This window comes from Delphinus delphis, chromosome 20, assembly GCF_949987515.2.
Source record: "Delphinus delphis chromosome 20, mDelDel1.2, whole genome shotgun sequence".
Taxonomy (NCBI): domain Eukaryota; kingdom Metazoa; phylum Chordata; class Mammalia; order Artiodactyla; family Delphinidae; genus Delphinus; species Delphinus delphis.
The window spans coordinates 40,391,341-40,415,466 of NC_082702.1; the positions used below are offsets into that span (position 1 = coordinate 40,391,341).

The 24,126-nt window shown below is 39.5% G+C and overlaps 2 protein-coding genes across 2 annotated transcripts in view; one reads left to right on the plus strand and one right to left on the minus strand.

The window, feature by feature from the left end:
- KCTD19 (potassium channel tetramerization domain containing 19) overlaps positions 1-6,675 on the minus strand; it is a 32,644-nt gene extending 25,969 nt beyond the window's left edge. Inside the window, exons 1-2 of the mRNA XM_060000858.1 lie at positions 6,597-6,675; positions 1,215-1,511 (exon numbers count right to left, since the gene is read on the minus strand). Coding sequence (XP_059856841.1) covers positions 1,215-1,511; positions 6,597-6,599 — 300 coding nt within the window. The 5' untranslated portion in view covers positions 6,600-6,675. The remainder of the gene's footprint in view (positions 1-1,214; positions 1,512-6,596) is intronic.
- Positions 6,676-6,775: 100 nt separating this feature from the next.
- The window catches only part of LRRC36 (leucine rich repeat containing 36), a 45,858-nt gene continuing 28,507 nt past the window's right edge, over positions 6,776-24,126 (plus strand). The window contains 5 exon segments of the mRNA XM_059999294.1: positions 6,776-6,845; positions 14,694-14,821; positions 17,641-17,833; positions 18,626-18,722; positions 21,101-21,189. Coding sequence (XP_059855277.1) covers positions 6,776-6,845; positions 14,694-14,821; positions 17,641-17,833; positions 18,626-18,722; positions 21,101-21,189 — 577 coding nt within the window.

A 24,126-nucleotide genomic window follows, 5' to 3' on the forward strand; every position in this document is an offset into this window, starting at 1 on the left:
ACATGCATTATGAAATGTTCTCATTCCCATATGACCCAGATATGCATGGTCTACCTCAATTCTCTTCTTTGAGGTGTTGGAGAGGCATAGTTCGTAGTGCACTGAGCTGCACTGTGGCTTGTCAGTCAGCGCTCGTGAAGACAGAATAAACAACACCTTGTCCAGACAGTAGGATTAACTGGAGCATGGCCAATGGTCCTTCCCAGTCATAATATTTAGTTCTTCCAGGTTAAAAAAATATCATTGTTCAAAAACTAAGAATAAACTAATTAAGATAAACCACAGAAATGATTTCTGTAGTCTGGAGAAAAATTAGGAAAGAAGGTAATGTTCTTCAGTGATACTATGATGGTTTAAAAGTAAAAGTATTTAAAGCTCTTACACTGAGAAAAGAAGTCTTGGAAAACAGAGAAGTGAAGACAAATGAAAGATTCTGCAGTTTGGAGGACGTTTTACTTTGCTGTAAGTGAACACTGTGTACCTAACAGGCACAGTGAGAAGTGATGTCCTTTTTTTAAAAATTAATTAATTAATTATTTTTTGGCTGCATTGGGTCTTCGTTGCTGCGCACGGGCTTTCTCTAGTTGCGGCGAGTAGGCTTCTCATTGTGGTGGCTTCTCTTGTTCTGAAGCACGGGCTCTAGGCACATGGGCTCAGTAATTGTGGCTCTTGGGCTCTAGAGCGCAGGCTCAGCAGTTGTGGCGCACAGGCTTAGTTGCTCCGCGGCATGTGGGATCTTCCCGGAACAGGGATCGAACCCATGTCCCCGGCATTGGCAGGAGGATTCTTAACCACTGGGCCACCAGGGAAGTCCCGAGAAGTAATGTTCTTGACAAGTCTTTTAGATTTTAAATCTCAGACACAGTGTATGTAGAAAATCCTACAATTTCTAGTGTTTCCACCTTTTAAAATTCAACAACAAAAGAAAGAAGAAGCTTAAGCTAGGATTTCCAAGAGTCAAGAACACCCTTTCAGGCCGTGGAAAGTCCTATCCTGGGTCTGTGGTGGCTGCTGGCATAGATAAGGCACAGTCAGGATGAAATCCTTTATTCAGAACATGCATTTCTAGTGTACCATTTATTACCTTATCTAACTCATCACACTTCCTCATTAAGAGGATCATCTCAGCAACGAATATATAAAAGGACACAATATTTTAGTGATGTAAGGCCTATGTTACTGATCACCACTCCTGGAAGCCAAGAGTATCTTACCTGCAGCAAAGGCATCAGCTGCAAAGCCAGTGCTTGCTCATAGAGCAAGTTCAGTTCTGCACAACTGGAGAAGGAGAGTTTGGAGGTGTAGAGGTAATAATGCACATGCCTGAATGTGGAACCATCTCTGTCAATGAACAGCCTCTGGCTTTCCGAAGAGGTCAACGCTGAAGCCTCCTTCCATAACAGGGAGTCTGGGAACTGAGCGAGTTTGCTTCTGGGAACTGAGAAATGCCAGCCCCCGACATTGAAATGAAACAAATCCTCTGCTGACTCATGAGGCATACCAGGCTCCTCCTAAAGGGAAAATGAAAAGAGATCTATGCAATAAAAGGAAATAAAAAGCATCCATATTGGAAAGGAAGAAGTAAAATTATTTCTATTTGTAGATGATGTGATCTTGCATAAAGAAAATCCTGAGGAATTCACTATTAAATTATTAGAAATGAGTTCAAGAAGGTTGAAGGGTACAGATCAATATAAAAAATCAACTGTATTTTTATACACTAGCAATGAACAACACAAAAATGAAATTAAGAAAACAATTCCATTCACAATAGTATCAAAAAGAACAAAGTAATTAAGAATTCAGAAGACAATACTGTTATGGTAGCAATACTCTTCAAATTGATCTATTGTACAATTGAACACAATCCCTATGAAAATTCCAACTGCTTTTTTTTCTTTTGCAAAAATTGACAAGCTGATGTTAAAATTCATATGGAAATACAAGGGACCCAGAATAATCAAAACAATCTTGAAAAAGGAGAATGAAATTTGAGGATTCACACTTCACACTTTCAAAACATACTACAAAAACAAACAAAAAAAACAAAGCAAAAACATACTACAGTAATCAAGATGGTGTGCTACTGCACAAGGACAGACATTTGAATAACTGAAATGGAATTAAGAGTCCAGAAATAAACCATTGCATTTATGGTTAATTAATTTTGACAAGAGAGCCAAGAAAAGACAATGGGTAAAGAAGAGCCTTTTCAAAAAATGGTGCTGGGACAACTGGACATCCACATGCAAAAAAAAAAAAAAAAAAAAGTTGGATTCCTACCCCACACCATACAAAAAATTAACACCAAATGGATCATAAACCTAAAAATAAGAGGTAAAGATACAAAACCCTTAAAAGAAAACAAAATCTTCATGACCTTGGATTATGCAATGCCTTCTTAGATAAGATACAAAAAGCAAAAGTGAAATAAATAAATAAACAAACCAATAAATAAATAAAACTTCATCAAAAGTAAAAACATTTGTGCTTCAAAAGACATCATCAGAAAGCAAAAAGACAACACATATAATGGAACAAATCATCTATCTGATAAAGAATCTGTACTTAGACTATGTAAAAAGAACATTTACTACTCAATAATAGAAAGACAAATAACCAAATTTAAAAGTGGGTTAAGAATCTAAATAGACATTTCTTCAAAGAAGATTCACAAATGGCCAATAGCATATGAAAACATACTTAGCCTCATTAGTCATTAGGGAAATGCAAAGCAAAACTCACAGTGAGACACCATTTAACACCCACTAGGATGACCTGAATCAAAATAATAGATAATGGGCTTTCCTGGTGGCACAGTGGTTGAGAGTCCGCCTGCCAATGCAGGGGACACGGGTTCATGCCCCGGTCCGGGAAGATCCCACATGCCGCGGAGCGGCTAGGCCTGTGAGCCATGCCGCTGAGCCTGCGCGTCCAGAGTCTATGCTCCACAACGGGAGAGGCCACAACAGTGAGAGGCCCGCGTAGCGCAAAAAAAAAAAAAAAAAAAAAAGATAATAACAAGTGTTGACAAAGACTGGAGAAATTAGAAATCTCATACACTGCTGATGGGAGTGTAAAATGGTGCAGCTGCTCTGCAAAACAGTTCAGTGGTTCCTCAAAACATTAAACACAGAGTTCTTACATGGTTCGCAAATCCACTTCCAGAGATAAGTGCAAGAGGAATGAAAACCTATGACCAAACAAAATTTGCAGGCAAATTTGCAAGCAAAATCTGCAGGCATTCATAGAAGAATTATTTATGATAGCCCAAAAGTAGAAACAACCAAAATGTCCATCAGCTGATGAACTAGTAAACAGACTGTAATGTATTCATACAATGCAATGCTATTTGTCAATAAAAAGGAATGAAGTACTGATACATGTTAGAACATAGACGAAACCTTGAAACATTATGCAAAGTGAAAGAAGCCAGATGCTAAAGACCACATATTATTCCATCTATATGTAATGTGCAGAATAGGCAAATTTAGAGAGAGAGAGAATAGATTAGTGGTTGCCTAGGGCCGGGGAGGTTGGAGGGGAAATGGAAAATGACTAGTAATACGTATGGAATTTCTCTTTGGGATGATGGAAATGTTCTAAAATTGATTGTGGTGATGGCTGCACAGCTCTGTGACCATACTAAAAACCACTGAATAGTACACTTTAAAATAGTAAATTGAAAGGTATGTGAATTATATCTTAATAAAGCTCTTTTTGAAAGAGTTATGATGAGGTGCTCCCCTCCCCACTGACTATGTCAGGGCTCTTTTGGAATCATACCTGCAGAGACATTACATTATTAAGGCCATGGCAGGATGGCTGAATGCTGTGGGTTCCTTTTTATATATACAAAGCAGCAAAGATCATTAACCTTCCTCAGTTCATTGTTAAAAGTTGAAGGTTATCTATTCATAAACAAATTGTCCATTTTGCTTCAAGATGACCTAACTTATCAACACTATAAAAAAGCAGAAAGCCATCAAACGTACAAACAATCTGTATCAGACCTTAAAAAAAAAAAACACTCAAGTAAAGCAGAAACTAACACACCACTGTAAAGCAATTATACTCCAATAAAGATGTAAAAAAAAAACCAAACCATATTCTGGTCACTAGAGATGATCATGTGGCCTATTGTTATAATAAATTATATTAATAGAAAAAAAACACTCAAGGAGCACTACTCTTATAAAAAATTTAGAGTTGTAAATAGTATGTAACATTTTACCTAAAAAAGAACCATAAAACAATACTGAATTTGTGAAAATAAAGGGAAGCCTCACTAAAATGGAGTCAGGAGGCCAGAAGAGGGAGCTCTCACACACATGCCACTCAAGGTCAATAAAAGATCCAACGGAAGAGACATAACTCAAAGCTCCAGCAGGAGGTGATACTACCTTACTATTGGCCAGCAGGAGGAAGAAAGATTTTCTCCTTGCCTGGCACAACTCAGCCAATGAAAAGTCACTATACTTCAAACTCCCAGTTTCCTCCAATGGATTTTTTTGTTTATAACAGCCCCTCCCAACTTCCCCTTCTCCCTATAAAAGAGTTTCCTCTTTTGCTTTACCCGACTTGCATGTGGTTCACCCTGGTTGCATGTCCTGAGTTGCAGTTCTTTACTGCTCCCAAATAAACCTGTTTTGCTGGTAAAAAAATAACTGATGGTTTTAGGTTAAAAATTCTAGGTAAACATTATGCATGCTGAAGTGATTGGGGTGCAATGTACCAATATTTGTAACTTATTTTAAAATTTATCAAAAGCTAAGATGAATTGATAGAAGGATGGATAGAGGATATGTAATTAAACAATTACAGCAAAATGTTCATTGTAGAATCTAGGTGGTGGGTATATAGTTTCACCGTAAAATTCTTTCAAAATTTCTGAATGTTTCAAAATTTGTATTAAAATGTTGGTGGGGGGAAAAAACGTTAAAATAAGAGGTGGTTTCTCAAGGCAGGAAAAGCCCACTTCTCCAACAGAAATCTGCATCTCCTATTTTGACAGCTGAGTTAGGAAAATAAATGCATGCAATAAAGAAGGGGGTGGGGTTCTCTTCTAACAAGCCTTGTTGATATATTCAGATATAAAGAAAAATAATTATACATGGCTCGTTTGAGGCTAGAAGAATTAAAAGGGACATGAAGAGAAAGATTACAAACTGTAATGGTGTCACGACTCACAGAAGCAGAGCTGGAAAAGCCAATCTAGTGAGCTAATCAAAGCTTTTAAGTCCTGGCCTTTCTAAACATAGGTAAGGCTGAACATGACAAGCTGAGGGTAACTAAGGACCCCACCTAGACCAGAAAGCATAAATATGCAAGGACTCTTGATTTTGCTTTCTATTCTCCTTAAAGGTGACAGGCTGGTTGAGAGCTCAGTGAAAGTGTCCCAAGTGTGCATATTTTGGGTGCCAAATAAAACCTGCTCCTTGAAGGTGAGCCACAGTTCTGGTCTCAGTTCCTCTTTAAAGATAGGGTATGGCAAGAGGTCTTGCCACAGAGTTTGCCTCCTTCTTACAGGTACATGGCCCATCCACAGGTGGGCTCTCAAGAGAAGCCTGCTGGAGGGAGGGTTGGGGTTAAGGATGTGGTTATGCTTTCCAGAGTTTTCTTCCCAAAGACTGCTCAGGAGCTGGTTAGTGCAGAACTACCCCGGCCTGGGAAGAGCCCTCAGTCACAGCCTGGGGGCCTGTAGTACTTGAAGGACAAAAGGCTTCTTGCCAGATTGACTGCAGGAAATGGGGTAGCCCCAGCATAGTCATCCGACCCCATCCCAAAGGGTATCTCTCTTTTCCACGCTGAGCCCTCTCTCCCAGAGGAGCTCCTTTCAAATCAGTTTCTAGAACTAGAACTGCCTCATGCTCTAAAGACAGGACCTCGGGCTTCCCTGGTGGTGCAGTGGTTAAGAATCCGCCTGCCGATGCAGGGGACACGGGTTCGAGCCCTGGTCTGGGAAGATCCCACATGCCGCGGAGCAACTAGGCCCGTGAGCCACAACTACTGAGCCTGCGCGTCTGGAGCCTGTGCTCCGCAACGAGAGGCCGCGATAGTGAGAGGCCCGCGCACTGCGATGAAGAGTGGCCCTCGCTTGCCGCAACTAGAGAAAGCCCTCGCACAGCAACGAACACCCAACACAGCCAAAAATAAATAAAATTAAAAAAAAAAAAAAAAAGACAGGACCTCAACTCCTCAGAGACAACGTTTTATATCTGGAGCTTCCCATCATGCCTCAGAGAGCTGCCCTCCAACCCAATCCTTCAGATCCCCCCACACCCACCACGGTCACTCTCCCGCCCACCGCCTTGCCTCAGAGACAACATTCCCAAGAACTAGAGATATGGAGACCACCGCGTCAGAAGCACACTCCCACCCTTCAGACCTGGCGTCCCCCACACCCTCAGAGCTATATAACACTTCAACTCTCTTCTGACTCCTCAGAACTAGCCCCCAAACCCTTCAAAGCTGGGGCTATATCCACCCCGTGTCCCAGAGTCAGGTTCCTAACCCCACAGCCCTAATCCTCCGCCACATCTCACCCATTCGCAGTTTTAGCGGTTTCGGGGCTCCCGCCAGGGCGGGCTCCATACCATGGTCTAGGGTCCTGAGGCGGGTGGGCAGGAGCGTGACCCGGGCAATAACGGCCCCCGGAAGCGCGGCGGCGCGCGGGGCAGGGCGGGGCCTGGAAGCGTGGGGCGGGGCTTGGAGCGCGCCGGGCGGCCTCGCGGGCGGTGACAGGTGAGCGGCGGAGTGGGGCAGGTGGGCGGGAATGGCGGAGCAGTGGGAGCTGGACGAGGAGGGCATCCGCCGCTTGGGGGCGCTGACCCTGGAGCAATCCGGTAGGGCCAGGCCGGGAGGGCCTGGATCAGGAGCTTGGGGTTAGAGGCTGAGGGGAGAAAACAGGCGGAGGCAGAGGAATATGAGGTAGATGGCGGGGAACGGCGGTGGAGGAGCGATCTCTGAGGCGGAGGAGGGGTTACTGAAGCGGAAGGGTTACAGTGAAGTAGAGGTGAAGGAACTGAAGTAACTGGGGAGTCTGGGGCGGAGGGCGAGAAATTGAGGGAGAGAAGCCGAGTCTAAAATGGAGAAGGAGAAACAAGATTACGCGGACCCTGAGGCCAGGAACACAGAACTGGACAGTCTGAACTAGTGGAAGGAAAATGAGCCCCAAGACGGGCATTGGCGGGAGAAGGGAAGCGCGGTGAGAAGGGCTTTTGAGGTCGGGGTGCTATTGAGGAGCCACAAAGGGCGTTAATTTTGGCAGTTTTGGAAACTAACGACCCAGGAGGGCTTTTCCTGGTTGGGGTGAAATGGGAAAGGATGTTCCTTCATCAGCCCCTCTCTTCGTCCAGTCTTCACCTCGAGAACTTGGCGATTCATTTGATCCATCTGGATGCGTAGCCTCCTTTTGAGACTCAGAAAGGGGTCTGATGTAAAAGGAATAGCAGCTGATCTCTCGAGGCGTTTAGATCAGTGCCTTGACTTCGTCCTAGAGGTAAAACGGGCGGAATGACTGCTGACCCCACCTCTGACCTGGGGTCTGACTCACACAGCTTGCTTTCTAAGTTTTTAAGGAGTAGAAATGTTGGGAAAATTATCAGCGTTCCTGATTCAACTTTTAGCCTTCCTAAATTCACTGCATCGTAATGGCAGGCCCTGTGTTAAATGCTTTCCCTGCATTATTTAATCCCCATAACAAGCCTGTGAAGCAGATGCTGTTACTGTTCCTATTTTACAGTTGAGGAAAATTGGGTTTAGACTCTTGCCCGAAGCCGCACAGCCGTAAGTAATGCAGCCAGAGTTTATTAACCCAGGACTCTGATTCCAGAGCCTGCGCTCTAACCGTAACAAAGTTACCTTTCTTCCTCTAGTACTTTTTATTTGTGAGATATGCAATAACTTGGTTTTATTTTATTTAAATTATTTGTTATTTAAAATTTATCAAAATTAATACATGCTGGTAACAGTCAAACACTACATGAGTGAGCAAAGAGGGTATTAATCGGTCCTTCTTTTGGAAATCTCCCATCCCCCCCCAAAGATAATGGTTTGGTGTGCATATAGATAGATTGATGTAGATATTTCAGGTTTTTCTTTTCCAAACTATTAATACTTTGAGCTCCCCTAATTTACAAGTTATCTAAGAAAAGCTTCATTGGCTTGACATACTGGTGTACCTTTCTTTTCTTTTTTCCTTCTTTTTTAAAAATTTATTCAATTTGATTTGGGGGGGCACATACCCCTTCCATTTTCCAGCTAGAATAATATGTGGCAGGATTTTTTTTTTTTTTGCTTGTTAGCTTGTTTTTATTACATGTGAATAACAAAATTGTGCTCATTCTGACAATTCAAATGATACAAAAGTATCTAAAGTAAAAGAATATTCTTCCCTCTCCTTTTCTGTTGCTTTATACAAACATACATACATAGGTATCCTTTTTTATTTTTTTAAGGAATAGAGCATATATACTATTTGGCAAGTTGCTTTTTTTACTTACCAATAAAACATGGATACTTTTCTTTCCTCCCTTCCATCCTCCCTTCCTTCCTTCTTTCTTTCTTTCTATCCTTCCGCCAGGTGGCTTGCACATCTTCATTCCCCAACGAGGGATTGAACCCAGGCCCTGGGCAGTGAGAGAGCAGAGTCCTAACCCCTGGATGGCCAGGGAATTCCCAAAACATGGATACTTTTCAGTTAAATGAATGTGCTGGTATATGCATTCTAAAATTCTTCTATATAAAATCACAGTGGTCACCTTGGGGGAGAGAGGCTTTTACTTTTATTCTGTACTTTTCTGTACTGTTAGAATTTTCTGGCTGTGTAATAAGCATTACTTTCTTTTTAATATCCAAAGGGATGATCTTGGTGGTACAATTATAGACCTTTTCTGTATGTTTGTTTTCTTTGTTATATTTCTCTGTACTAAAAATTTCTAATAAATATTTATCCTTTGTCATGCAGAAATTTTTCATCTTAAGGTAGTCAAGTTTATTTTTCCTTATGATGTGTGATTTTTGTGTCTTATTTATGAAGTTTTCCCCTACACTGATGTAATAGGGTCCTGCATTTTTTTTCTAAAAATTCTGCAGCTTTGCTTTTCACATTATGTCTAATCTATCCAGGGGCTTCCCTGGTGGCTCAGTGGTTAAGAATCCGCCTGCTCATGCAGGGGACACGGGCCCGAGCCCTGGTAGGGGGAGATCCCACATGCCGCGGAGCAGCTAAGCCTGTGCGCCACAACTACGGAATCCCACACACCTAGAGCCCGTGCTCCACAACAAGAGAAGCCACCACAATGAGAAGCCCGCGCACCGCAATGAAGGGTAGCCCCCACTCCCCACAACTAGAGAAAGCCTGAGCGCAGCAATGAAGACCCAACGAAGCCAAAAAATAAATAAATTAATTAATTAATTAACTATGACCTGTTTCGTTTGATATCTGGAAACAATGGATTCCAAATTTAAAAAAAATCTAATCTATTTGGAGTTTATTTTTATATATGATATGTGATATAATATAATTGTATTTTTCTATGCTAATAGCCAGTTTTCCCAGAACCTATTTTGTAGTGTTATCTCTGCTATATTCCAAGTCACTTTATAAATATGGGTCTGTTTCTGGGTTTTCTGTTCTGTTCCATTGTTCAGTTTATCTACTTCTGCACCAATATCAGACTTTTGTAATTACCATGGCTTAACAGTAAATCTTTTTAATTAATTAACTTATTTTTGGCTGCGTTGAGTCTTCGTTGCTGCACGTGGGCTTTCTCTAGTTATGGCAAGCAGGGGCTACTCTTCATTGAGGTGACTTCTCTTGTTGCAGAGCAGGGGCTCCAGAGCACAGGCTCAGTAGCTCCGCGGCATGTAGGATCTTCCCCCACCAGAGCCCGATCCCGTGGACCCTGCATTGCCAGGCAGATTCTTAACCACTGCACCACCAGGGAAGTCCCTGGAACTCTTTTTTAAAAATCACATATAAAACCTAAAAATACTTAACAGTAATTTCTTAATATTATCAAATATCCAATTAGTTTTCTAATTTCCCCACTGTCCTATACATTTTTTCTTTTTTTTTAATTTTTGGAATCAGGATCTATGTAAGGTCTATTGCAACTGGTTGATATTTACCTTAAATCTTATTTGATCTACAGGTTCTTCCCATTATTTTTCTTGTATTTTCTATTGTTTTTGAAGAAACTAGTCATGTCCTGAATAATTTCTTACAATCTGGATTTTGCTCACTACATTCCTAGGATGTTTAACATTTACCTCTGTTCCTTGTATTTCCTATGAATTGGTAGTTAGATAAGGCTTGATCACATTCAGGTTTGATTTTTATTTTATTTTTGGCTGCGTTGGGTCTTCATTGCTGTGCACAGGCTTTCTCTAGTTGTGGTGAGGGGAGGCTACTCTTCATTGAGGTGTGCGGGCTTCTCACTGCAGTGGCTTCCCTTGTTGCAGAGCATGGGCTCTGGACACGTGGGCTTCAGTAGTTGCAGCACGCGGGCTCAGTTAGTTGTGGCTCGTGGGCTCTAGAGCACAGGCTCAATAGTTGTGGTGAAAGGGCTTAGTTGCTCCTCGGCATGTGGGATCTTCCAGGACCAGGGATCGAACCCGTGTCCCCTGCACTGGCGGGCGGATTCTTAACCACTGCGCAATCCGGGAAGTCCCTGTTTTTTTGGGTTTTTTTGCAAGACCACTTCATAAGTGATGGTGTATACTTCCATCAGGAAGTATATAACATCTGGTATTCTTTTTGTGATATTATCAGTCATTGAATATGATTGCCTAGGATCCATTAATTCATTCGGGATTGCAAAATGATAATTTTAAAATTCTTTAGTATTTGTTAGTTGTAATACTTATATAAAAAGATATTTCCTCATGCCAACTATTTGGTTATCCTGAGGCACAGTTTGTATAGGAAAGAAAGGATAAAAGAGTTCCCATATACTCTTCCCCCCATCACACCTCCCCCATATCCCCTCTCAGTTTTCCTATTATTAATATCTTGCATTCACATGGTACATTTGTTATGGTTGTTGAACCAATAATAATACGTTATTAGTAACTAAAGTCGATAGTTTACATTAGGGTTCACTCTTTGTGTTGTACAGTTGTGGGGGTTTTGACAAATGTATAGTCATATGTCCACCATTACAGTATCAACAGAACAGTTTCATTGCCCTAAAAATCCCCAGTGCTCCACCTATTCTTCCATTCCTCACCACTGAACCCCTGGAAACCACTGACCTTTTTCCTGTTGCCTTTTTCAGAATGTCATATGGTTGTAATCATACAGTATGTAACCTCTGGCAACCACTGATTCTTTAAAAAAATTTTTTTTAATCTTTTAATTGAGGTATAATTGACATATAACATTAACTTAGTTTCAGGCATACAGTATAATGGTTTGATGTTTGTATACATTGCAAAATGATCACTGCAGGGGCTTCCCTGGTGGTGCAGTGGTTGAGGGTCCGCCTGCCGATGCAGGGGACACGGGTTCGTGCCCCGGTCCGGGAGGATCCCACATGCCACGGAGCGGTTGGGCCCGTGAGCCGTGGCCGCTGAGCCTGCGCGTCCGGAGCCTGTGCTCCACAATGGGAGAGGCCACAACAGTGAGAGGCCCGCGTACTGCAAAAAAAAAAAAAAATCCATTGGTAATCTTGCATTTATTTTTATTTTTTTTAATTTTTGGCTGCGTCGGGTCTTAGTTGCAGCACACAGGATCTTTCCTTGTGGCACACAGGCTTCTCTCTAGTTGCAATGCACAGACTGCAGAGCGTTTGGCCCCTTAGTTTGCGGCACACGGGCTCTCTAGTTGAGGCACACGTGCTCAGTAGTTGTGGTGAGGGCTTAGTTGCCCCGTGGCACGTGGGATCCTAGTTCCTCGACCAGGTATCAAACCCGCGTCCCCTGAATTAGAAGGCGGACTCTTAATCACTGGACCACCAGGGAATTCCCCAGGTAATTTTGCATTTAAACAGATCTTTTACCCGTGTATGATTTTGTAATAACATCAGGCATCCGTCATTTGAAAAATATTAACTCACTGAGTTATGTCTGTCTTCCAAATACTGGCAAATTTCATTTTGTAACATTAAAAAATCATGTTTGTTAGTATCATCACAAATCTCATCAGAGATATCTTTAGGTTTTGGAATCTATCAAGTTTATGATGGCAAATACAAGTTTATCAAAATTCTAATTTCAGCTTGGAAGCTCATATGTTATAATTGACAACAGTTGCTGTCACTTGTTTTCCTGAAGTGACAGCCTCACTTTATTTTCAAGAAAATGTCTGCCAACTATTCAAGTCTGAATAACCATAGTATGTCAGATTTTTCAGGTAAAAATGGTGTTCTAAAAAAAAAAGGGGGGGTGTTAGTTAAGCTGGCATCTCAAAATCCACACAAGTGTTTTCCCTCAAGGCACCCACCATACTTCAGTATTAAGCAGAAGTACTTCATGCGTACTTCCTGTTTGGTCACACAATATAAAAAAGACATACTCAAGCGTCAAGATTTATGAAAATTAACCATTTTTATTGCTTTTTCAAGGGCATTCTTAAGAGAAAGTGGCTTTTTTTTTTAACTGCAAGCATACAATGGTGACGAATACAATGACTAAGAATGAAGTTTGATGCCACTGCCTTGACTCATCCTAAGGCCTCAGTAGTTTTTGCTTTTACACCATAAGTGCAAATGTCAACACTGCAAAAAGAGCTATTAATGTTCTAATATTATTATGAAAATAATTTTTAAAAATAGTTTTGATTTTGTGGACCCCTGTACATGTCTCAGGGACCTCCAGGGGTCTAGGGACCATGTTTTGAGAACTGTTATATTTTGTTATGACATCTTTTAGCTTTTGAAATTTGTTTTGAAATACTAAGTTAAAATTTTCATTTGGTTTGTGGATGTATCTTTTTGGAGTGCTTTCATTCTTTAAGGATGCTATTCTGCTCTTTTTTCTTTTTTGTTTAATAACCTCATATAAAATATGACTGTAAACCTTTTCTGTGTCTCTTTGTTAAAGTGCATTACGTTTTCTATACTTTTAGATGGGAAGAGTGGGCCAGAATAGCTTTCCTAGTTTCAAGGTTTTGGAGCTCCCTCTTCTGTTGTGTTCACAAAGTACTAAAAACAGGGCTTTAAGTTTGCGGAGAACTGCCATCTCTGCCTCCCTCCCTGACTTGTATCTGGACCTTCTCTTTCTTTTGAACCTATTGTCTCTATCCCCTTCAATGTGGATTCTACTCCCACTGATTTCTCTCAGGGATGAGGCTTGCCTTGAAAGGGATCTTCAGTTTCATACTTTTTATAGTTTATAGGTCCTAGACTGCTCCAGACTGCTCCAGCACCTTAAGGGCTTATTTCAATGCAATCCCCTGGCAGTCACCTGCAAATGGGATTCTGCAGAAACTCCTTCCAGTTTTGGTTGCTGTTCTCATTTTGGCCCACCACACTTGCCAGTGAGCTCCTATTGGCAGTTTTGAGATTCTCCTCTTTTCAGTGCTGTTAGAAGTCTAGTTGACATATATGTATGCATGTACATATGTATGTGTGTATATACATATATATATACACATATACCCACATACCTACACACACACACACATATATATTCTTTAAAACACAATCACACACCCAGACACAGAGTCATACTTTTCCCTCACTTAATGTCTTGGAGATCTTTCCATATGAGCATCTACAAATCTACCTCATTCTTTTTAATGACTGCATAACAATAATTAACATGTATATAGCACCATGTGTCAGGCACTATTCTAAGTTTTGTATACATACACATATATATGTATATATCTTTATATACACACATATATATTCATTTAATCACTACAACATCTTGTGAGGTAAGTACTATTATCTCCATTTTACAGATAAGGAAACTGATGCACAGAGAAGTTAAGTGACTTGTATAAGGTCACAGATCTAGTACATTGTCCATTGTATCAATGAACTGCTGCTTAGGCCATCTAGTTCTACTCTTCTCCTGATGGGCTCTTTGACAGTTTTCTTTTTCTCCTTTTCCTCCCTCCCTCCCTCCCTTCCTTCCTCCTAAAACTTTCCTGTGATTGACATCCTTCTGGTCTACATTATATATCCTGGCAAAATGTTGTGAGTATTATCTATAGGGCTAAATCCTCACAGTGGGATTGCTGAATTTGTTTGTTTTGAGAACTTTTGGAGACTTTTACTACATCCTTCAGGGTAATTAGAGAACTCAAGGGTTCTGTAAAACCAAGGCTTGGCGTCACTGCGTAAGACCATATTGATGCTTTTTTTGCGCGGGCCTCTCACTGTTGTGGCCTCTCCCGTTGCGGAGCACAGGCTCCGGATGCACAGGCTCCGGATGCACAGGCTCCGGATGCACAGGCTCAGCGGCCATGGCTCACGGGCCTAGCTGCTCCGTGGCATGTGGGATCTTCCCGGACCGGGGTACGAACCCATGTCCCCTGCATCGTCAGGCGGACTCTCAACCACTGCGCCACCAGGGAAGCCCCATATTGATGCTTTTAAAAGGATGATCTGATCTTCTTATGAGCCTTGAATGTAGGATCTTTCACAGATGAGATACAGGGGAAGGAAGGCCTGTTTTCAGTGACTCTGCTCTTTATCCAAGCCGAGATGATAATATATCTACTGATGATCTCTTTTCAGAACTGGTGGAGTCTCTTTCATTGCAGGGATCTTACGCTGGAAAAATCCATTCCATTGGTGATGCCTTCAGAAATTTTAAAAGTCTCCGATCCTTAGATTTATCAAGAAATTTGATCACTAGCCTGAAGGTAAGTTCTACATTCTATGACCAGTCAGTTTATTTTTTTGATGGGAAGAAATAAAAGGTAGATAATATCAGCCTGGGGAATATAGCATCTTCCTTTTAAATGTTTCCAAACTAAATTTTACTTTTCACTGTGAAATTCTTTTATGTTTGACATTTTTTTATTATAAGATATTGGGAAAAAATTCCTTTTATACTGAGAGAAAACTATATTAAACTATCACTGCTTAGGGCAATAGTACAATTTTTAATGTGTGTTAAAAAAATTATGAGGAGCACTGTTAAAAGTACAGATTCTTGGGAATTCCCTGATGGTCCAGCAATTAGGACTCTGCTTTCACTGCTGAGGGCTCAGGTTCAATCCCTGGTCAGGGAACTAAGATTCTACAAGCCATGCGGCATGGCCAAAAAAAAAAAATAATAAATAAATAAATATATAATAATAATAAAAGTACAGAGTCTTAGTCCCTATTCCGAGAGAGACTCTAAGTTAATAAATCTGTGGTGGGTCCAGGGCATTCCCAGGGGATTCTGATGATGTTGGTGCATGGCCTAAGTTGCTACTGTGAGTTTTTTCTAGGAGGGGGAGGAGATGATGGTCTTAAAAACAAAAATTTCCATGCCAGGAGGTGGTGGTGCAGAGGGCAGTTTAGGAAAGTAGGTGGGAGCATGCTCAAGCAGAAAGTGTGAGGATTAGCAACACACAGAAAGAGCTCTACAAATATAAATGCCCACACACACAGAGATGGAAGTTTTATTTTCTTTGCATAGACCCCCAAATGGTATTTCTTCCACTGTTCCCTTTTTGCCCAGCTATGGGGCTGTCTTGATAAAGCCCTTCTGTGCAAGACTGAAGGTGAAAGACAGATTCTATCCAGGATTGGTTAATGATCTGGATTATTCCTCCAGTTTTGCATTTCTTAGGGGAAACTTGTTCAACAATACAAATTAGACCCAATCTCAAGGTCTAAAACTAAGGGCCCCAAAAGAAGAAATCCAAGCTAGATCAAATTTCCAACTAGGATTCTAAAAGCAGAAATTCCAAGTTGAACTAGGTCTTTAGACTCTTTGATAACAGCCCTTTGTATTTGGCCCACAAATTTCAGAAAGTATTAGTACAGAGTTATTTAGGTCTCCTCTTCTCATATGTATTTTTATCTGATTGCTCTTTTCAGACTAAAAAAAATTGAGTGAACATTGCTGTCATTTGCTTTTTTACTCTCTTTTGTTCCATTTCTGTAAATTGGCTGAAAACTGTTGTGAAGATTAATCAAATTAGCACGTGTAATCAAATATTACATATATAAGGCTCCTGTAGTGTTTGGCATATAGGAAGTACTTAATAAACGTTAGTTTTACAAATTTTTTTGCATCTATGATTTATCTGCATGTATTCATCTCTAGCAGTTCTGAATCACTTTGCTTAATTTTCCCAGGGGAGAAATGTTTTGTGTTTAGTTCTAGTGTAGCGTTGGGGAATACATGAATTTATGCCAACTGGGAAACATGAGAGGAGGATAAGAATTGTTTCCTTGACTTTTACAATGAGACATTAAAAGATTACTTGAGCTGGGACATCAGACACATTTAAAGACAGTCCTAATGGTGTACTGCCCTGAGAGTGAGGCCAAAAGCACTGATAAATATTCCCAACCATTGACCCTTTCACAATGTAGAAGTTAGTGGAACTGAAAAAAGCCAGAAAGAAATGCATCCAACTGTAAACAGTGTTCTATTCAGAAATGTTTTGAATATATCTTTGAGTTTTCTAAACTTCCTGCAATTATAAAAAGGTTAATTTTAAATGAGAGGAGAATAAAAACATTATTTTATAAATACATGATGGAAAATAATTTAACCTTTCTGAAATAACTCTCAATGACAGAGTTCCTTTTATGGTAACCATTTTTACTACTAACAGTATGTGATTATACATATATGTACATGTTTTGAAATATTGTCCTTAAATTTAGTGTTGGGCACAAGCACCTAACTAGCCAAATACATGAAAATTAAACAATTATTTTCAATAGTAAGTTTTAGCAAAGGAGAAAAATTGTGGCTTTTCTTCTCCAGTGTCCCAGTTCTGATTGTACTGTTGCTAGAGAAGTGGGGGGGGGGGGTTGCTAAGTCCACAGAAATAGAACAGAAGAAGGCAGAACATTTCTACCAAGGAGAACTGACTGATTGGAGGATGGGGAGCTTGTAGGGTGGCAGTAACTCTGAAGGGGGAAACAAGGACAAAAGGGGCTCTTGACTGGTCCAGGAGGGAAGACTTGGAGATCGCATTGTTTTGTTTTGCCATATAGTCCATTCACCCTAAAAGTGAGGTCTTGAGATATAAGAACATATACATACACACTTAATTTTTTTCCCTGCCGTTCTCCCCAGAACCATCTTTCTTTTGCCTCCCTCCCTCCCCTTTTAAATTGAGGTGCTCCTGGGGTCAGGAGAGTGGTTATAGCAAGGGTGAGAGAAGTGCAAAAGTGACTTGGCCTGGCTACCACTGAGAAGGATTGGATTGGGAGAGTGATGGGGGGCAACAAAAGTAGAGAACTGACCGCAGATATTTGGATGTCAGAGCTTATAAAGGAGGAAATGTATGATATCTATGAATTATTTAATGTATAGCACATCCAGTGCCCATGGGCTGCAGCATTCTTATTCTCAGGCAAGTAAATGGGAATTTCAACCCTGCCTTTCTCATGGGTGTCTCAGGTAACTGTTTAAGGATGGAAAGTAATAGTTGTAGTTCCATCTTTATCTGTGAGATTCCTAGTGCTTCCCAATGTGCAGTTTCACAATGTAGTCTTTTCCTTGCAGGGCATCCAGTATTTATGTTCACTCCAAGACCTGAATTTATATTATAACAACATTCCTTCCTTAGTGGAGGTGTCCCGCCTACAGCCTTTAACCTTCCTCAAAGAACTAGATTTGAGACTCAATCCGGTTGTCAGGAAAGATACAGATTATAGGCTCTTTGCTGTGTACACGCTACAAACTCTGGAGAAACTGGGTGAGACCCTCCTCCCCTGTTCTTTGCCCCAGAATCTTACTTTAAACCAGCTGCCTCCTAACCTTTTGGATGTTGGCCCAGAGTATGCACTGGCAGGATATATTTGTTTATTAGTCAATATTTATGTAACTCTTTTGTTTTGGCAGGATGTATGACGAGTCCTTTTATTGTTTATTGAATGACAATCTATGATTTTATCAGTTACTTCCAGCTTTAGTTTTCTTCGGTTGATGGTTTCACCACCACTTCCTCCCCAACAAAAAGTTTCCAGGTTGAGATTTATTTTTCCAGGTGCCCCAACTTTGTAACTGAATTAGCAATAGAAAACGAATACAACAACTCTTTGGGGCTTAGTTGTCAAGGAACAATAAATATTCCTTCAAATGAGTTAGTCTGTATTTCTTTATAATTTTATTGTTGAGTATACATTTCTTATTGATATAAACTTCTATGTTACATGCCCCTGGGAAAGTTATTATAGAGGAACTAAGAAAAGTCTTTCAGAAATGGTGTAACTTTCAGCCTTAAGACTAGGCCATTTGGATTGTTTGCTGCCCAAGCTGTACTTTGCTGCAGAGGTAGTTACACTTATGTGGCAGTTGTTGCTATGGTGTCCCTGTAGTCTCCCTGAGTTACTAGTGCTCCAGTGACAACATAATAGCATTATTCTGTGACCCATCTCTAACAAAAGATGAGACTGATCTTTAGTTTTTACTCTGTGAATATGCTTTTCTGACCCATAACTGTTTACTCCAAAAAGAAACATGCTCAGACCACGGTTTTTGCCTCTAGATGACCGAGCCATACGAGAAAGTGAGAGAAAGGCTGCCAAGCTGCATTTCAGTCAGTTGGGTAACAATGAAAATTTTCTTTTAGAGGTGGAAAAAAGGTAAGATTTTTTACAAAAATTTTTTTTAGTTTGGTTCTGGACAGAGAATAGTGAATTCCTGCTTAACTTTCTTCATTTTGCAGCAGAAATCTCTACAAGTTGTAAGAAGCCTCAGATCAGAAATGAAAGTATCTATGCAACATTTTGAGATTTATCTGGGGTGAGAATCTGGCCCTCAGTGGAACATTTCTGCTTTCTTGAACTATTGGGTCTTCTTTGGATATAATCGTTGTACATTCTCTAAAGTTGTTGTTCAAAGTTTATAGATAGGGATATTATGGTATTACTTATCATCCCCATAAGTGTATACCAACCCTTTCTTGGTAGAGTTATAAATCAGTACATGGTCTTTTCCCATTGAATTAGGAGGATTACGTTACCATGGGCAGGGTCGTTAGAGATAAATTTGTTAAAGAATGATAAGGGAAGCATTTCTGTACAAAACCAAAAGTAAATGGACTTTTAAGCTCTAAAGTATCTGAATGGTAGATTTTTTTCTATTTCTTATTACCAAAATTCTATCAGAGTAAGGTACCATATTTTCTACCCCAAAACTCATGCTTTTAAAAAAAGTTGCTTTATTATTTTTGAAAAATAGAAGTTTATTATAAACAATTTAAATAATACAGAAGTACAGGGAAAAAAAGTCAAAATCACCCCATATTTTGCTACCGAGTTAACTACTAGTAATGTTTGGTATGCATCCTTCCAGACATCTGTGTACCTATATACACATGTAGATATATCTATTAGTACTTTTTTCTGATGGTAAAAGTAATGTGAGTTTATTGTTGAGAATATGGAAAGTAGAGAAAAAAACAAGGAATAAGCCACTCATAATCCCACTACCCAGAAATTAATACTAATTATATTATGGTAAATATCCTCTTAGTCTTAGGTATATGTGTGTGTGTGTGTGTGTGTGTGTGTGTTTTGTGTGTGCATGTTTATATATTATAACAATATATAACATTATATATTATACAATCAATATGTAAATATAAAATAATAAATATATTACATTTATTTTATAGTAATTTTCTTCCTATACATACCTTTTTTAATTTGATAAAATATGAAAATATCCACACAACATTAAATATTCTTCCCCAGAATGTTTTTTATTTGTTTACTTCTTTATTGTCTTTCCCCTCCACTAGACCATAAGCTCCATGAGAACAAAGACCTTGCTTGTCTTGTTTACTGCAGTATCCCTAGTGCCTAGAACAATGTCTGGCCCATATAAGGTGCTAAGGAGTAATTTGTTGAATGACGAATGAATGAAGTCAGTGCCTGTTGGCCTGGGATCTTGCCTGTTTCCACTGACTTTGCCTGTCTCTGCTCTGATCCATTATATATTTTATAATGTAATCCTCAGAGAGCAGCCTTAGTTCCCTATTTCTTTAAGCTCCCTTTTTTTTAAAGTCAAGTTTATTGAGGTTAATTTACATAGATTAAAATTCACCCTGCTGTAGAAAGAAATGGAATATGTCTTAAAAATTATTTGTATATGTACTTTGTAAATTAATTCCTATTTTATATGCATTGGGGTACCTTGTTTACTATAGATATCCAAAGATGAGTTAATGTATAACTGAATAAACTTACTAGTGAGGCAAATAATTTTCACCACTATATTTCTGTTTAGTTACCTTATAGTGACTGCAAAAACAGAGGTAAAATGTTGCTCAAGTGCCTGGTATTAACATTAATACTTTATAAGCTCTCCAACCTTGGGTGAAGGTTTTTTTTTAAAGCCTTTCTGAGTCCCAGGTCCCCCAACCTATAAAATGGTGATAATAGATTAATAGGAGAGCTTTTATGATTAAATGAAATGGTGGGTGTAAAGTGCCTGGCTTATAGTCTAGGCTGTCTGTACTTACTGTATTTCCCAATCTGTACTTCCCAATCTTACTATACTACATCAACCAAGTGCAAACACTTGCCTTTCTTGTCTCTTTTTCAAACTAATGGCTATAGTTGTCTCCATTATAATTCTTGGTAGAAGAACCTTCTTTTCTGTGTCCTAACTATGAGTTTTTTAATACAAAAGAAAATATTATTATTATTTTATAATATGAAATACTATTCCCTCAATCACCCAGACCTAAGTTTGTGTCAAGAAAACAGAGTAAGTTCTGAACTTTCTGGCTTTCATGCTTTTAAAGCTGAACTAGAGTGTCTTTCTCTCTCATTATTCCCAATAAAAATATGACTTTTTAAAAAATAGCTTTAACTGAAATATTTGTGAAAATAATATGTTCTAGAGCATTTGAAAAAAGAAATCTGATCACCCTGAAATAATGTTTTCTAAATAGCCTTTACTGGTGCTCTCAGAAGCTTCTTTTGAGTTTTAAATAAATTATTCGATGTGGTAGCTCTAGGGAGAAGACAGTGAAAAACTGTGTAGCAAATGAGAGCACTGCATCAAAAGTCAGCACTGATGTTGATGACAGGATTGAAATTGGTAAGTTTTCCCTTTCTGATCACAAAATGATTAAAACATTAGTTGTTTCTGTTTTCATGGCCAATCTTGAGTAGGATGAAGACGAAATAGTTGAGAAATAACACACACTTGAAGAAAGCACAAGATTTAGTGGCTTGTATTTTTCCTCTTTTCTTTCACTGCCAGAAGGGCCCTATTTACTGAGTAGGCCTAAGCCAAAACCCATCAAAGTGCACAAGCTGTACTCAGTTCAATTTCACTTACATCACTTTATATCATTAAGCCATCCTGAAAATTGCATTACTGATCTCCACAGGATTCATTAACCAGAGACTCAGGACTCATCTGCATCAATGCAGCTCACACCATTAGCCTTCTGGGCTTCTCCACCTTGAACCTTTGCAGCTACAGAATCTCTTGTGTTTGTGCTATATTCTTGGGGATTGTTGCCCGTACACACTATTGGTAATCCAACGTGAATAAAGTGGTTATGCCACATTAATGGTCATGCCACAGGCTAGGAGAAAGCTTTCCATTGGAGAAATTGCATTCAATGTGCCCTTATAGATTAATTTGGTACTCATCAGATGACCTTTTAATTGAGAAAACTTTCTTTTGTATCAAGGCCTCTGTCCCTTTGAAGGGTCTGTTGAATTATATACAAACTCTAAAAATTAATCCTTAAAATCTCAACAATAACTAATAGATTGACTATGCAGTTTAGACATTAAGAGTTTTCAGTTTGTAACATACAATATTTTATTTCCTGACTTCTTATCTATCTATGTAGACATTAATTGACAAGTTATTTTCACAGTATTTCATGGTAAAATAAGCCATAGTGAGGTATGATTTTTATTTTCCTTTCTTGGAAGTCTCAGCACATGTAAGTCATGGACCATGGATTGCTCTACTTCATCTTAAACAGCATTTTTTATATTTCAAAATTGATGAAATTCTATTGTAATAATTTTGGGAAATACTGAAAAGCATGAAGAACAATATTTTAATCACTCAGAACCCTGTCCCCTAAAGAGAATCCCAGTTAATTTGGTATATAGCTTTCTTGGTTTTTTTCTAGGTACAAGCATTTATATATCCATTTCCAGAAAGACAAAGATACACTAAAGCATAATTTGACTGCCTTTATTTGTATGAGCTGAGTTAAATTTCATTTATATCATATTACATCATTAGCACACACAGAGTCCCTCCATGAATTATAACGTTTTAAAGTGCACGGTCTTTACTGAGAACAAACTGCTTTACTAGACACAGGGCCTATTTCTAAAGGTTCTTGGAAGCTCCAGCTGTTGCTGGAATTTTTTTTAACGTAAAATTTATTTTGCCATGTTGAAACGTTAAAGAGCTTTGCTTTCCCCTGAAAATTATGTTTGTGCTAGATCCCTGGGGAGTGTTGCCTGTAAGCACTGTTGGTAATCCAACATGACTAAAGTGGTTATACCACGTTAATGGTTGTGCCACAGGCTAGGAGAAAACTTTGTGAAAAATATTTCCCACTAGCTCAATTGTTCAAAACAGTGCTTTCTACCAATCATTTAGGATGGCAGGGAAACTCACTGTCATGGATCCTCATCCTAGTCTCCTAACCACATAATCTTTGACTCTTTCAGAGTTCCCTCTCTCTTTTCCCATACCCCTAAAATAAGCAGACCTAGGCTATGCCTTCAGACTCTCTTCTTTCTCTACTCTTTGCCCTATTGATCTCATCTATTTCCACAGCTTGCTTTATTTCCTCCCTGTAGATGACTCTTAAATATGTTGGTCTAGCTTTGACAACTTGTACCAGTTTCTCTGCACCAGTCCCCCATTTCTGTTGACCAACTATTAATATACACTTGGAATCACCACTGAATAATTTTCCAGCCCCTCAAGCTAAACATGTTAGAAAACCAAATGAACCCCTTTCCTCCAGCCCTAAACAGCTCTTAGGGTTTCATTAGTGTTACCACCACTTTCCCATTGCTGAGGCTCAGAACCAGAGCGGGGGTTGATGCTGCCCCTCCCCTAAAGTCCAGCTGAATGTTCATACCTTACACTATGATTCACAATTAACAAGCCTTTTCCCTTTTCTAATAGTCTCTTAACAGGCATGCCTAATAGCTATCATTTACTGAGTATAGACTCTGGGCTAGGCCCTGTGTATTGTCTCATTTAATCCTCACAACAATCTTGAAGGTGGTTATAATTATCCTTGTTTTACACGTGAGGAAACTGTGGCCCAAAGAGGTGAAATAACTTGCTCTAATTATACAGTAAGTGGTAGAGCTGGGATTCAAACTCTAGTCCATCTGTCATCAAAGTCCTCTTAAACATTACACCATGCTGCCTCCCAGTCTCTTCTTTCATTCTCTTAAAACTCAGCTGTGATTATTATACTTTCCTGCTCAAAAACTTGCATGACTCCCACTCACCTACTGAATTAAGAGTCCTTAATCTGACCCACAGGGCTTCTCTAAACAGTGGCTGCAGGTTATCTCTTCAACCTATCCTGAAACCTTATCTCCTGTTTCTCAACTACAGTATCCAATGCTTCAATCAAACCAAACCACTCCCTCCTTCTCACATAGTTCTTCCTTTTTCTCTCTTCTGCCCCTGAACTAATGCTGTCCCCTCTGCTTGGAATGCTTGAATCAAGATCCTGATCTTTCTTTATGACCCTACTCAAAGTCCATTCTTTTTAGTGAAATTTTTTGATTTCCCAACCAAAATTCTTTTCCTTTCTTTGTAGACTCACATAATTTATCTTCTAGAACATATATTCTGGAAATAGAAAATGTAGCCATTCCATGAATCACTTGCAACATAATTAGGATAATGAAACAAACATGAAAGAGCTAAGTAACACAATTTCAGGCAGTGCATATGAAAACACCAAATGAATGATACAGATCAGTATTCCTCGAACTCAGGGTTGTGGACTCCTAGTCCAGGGAT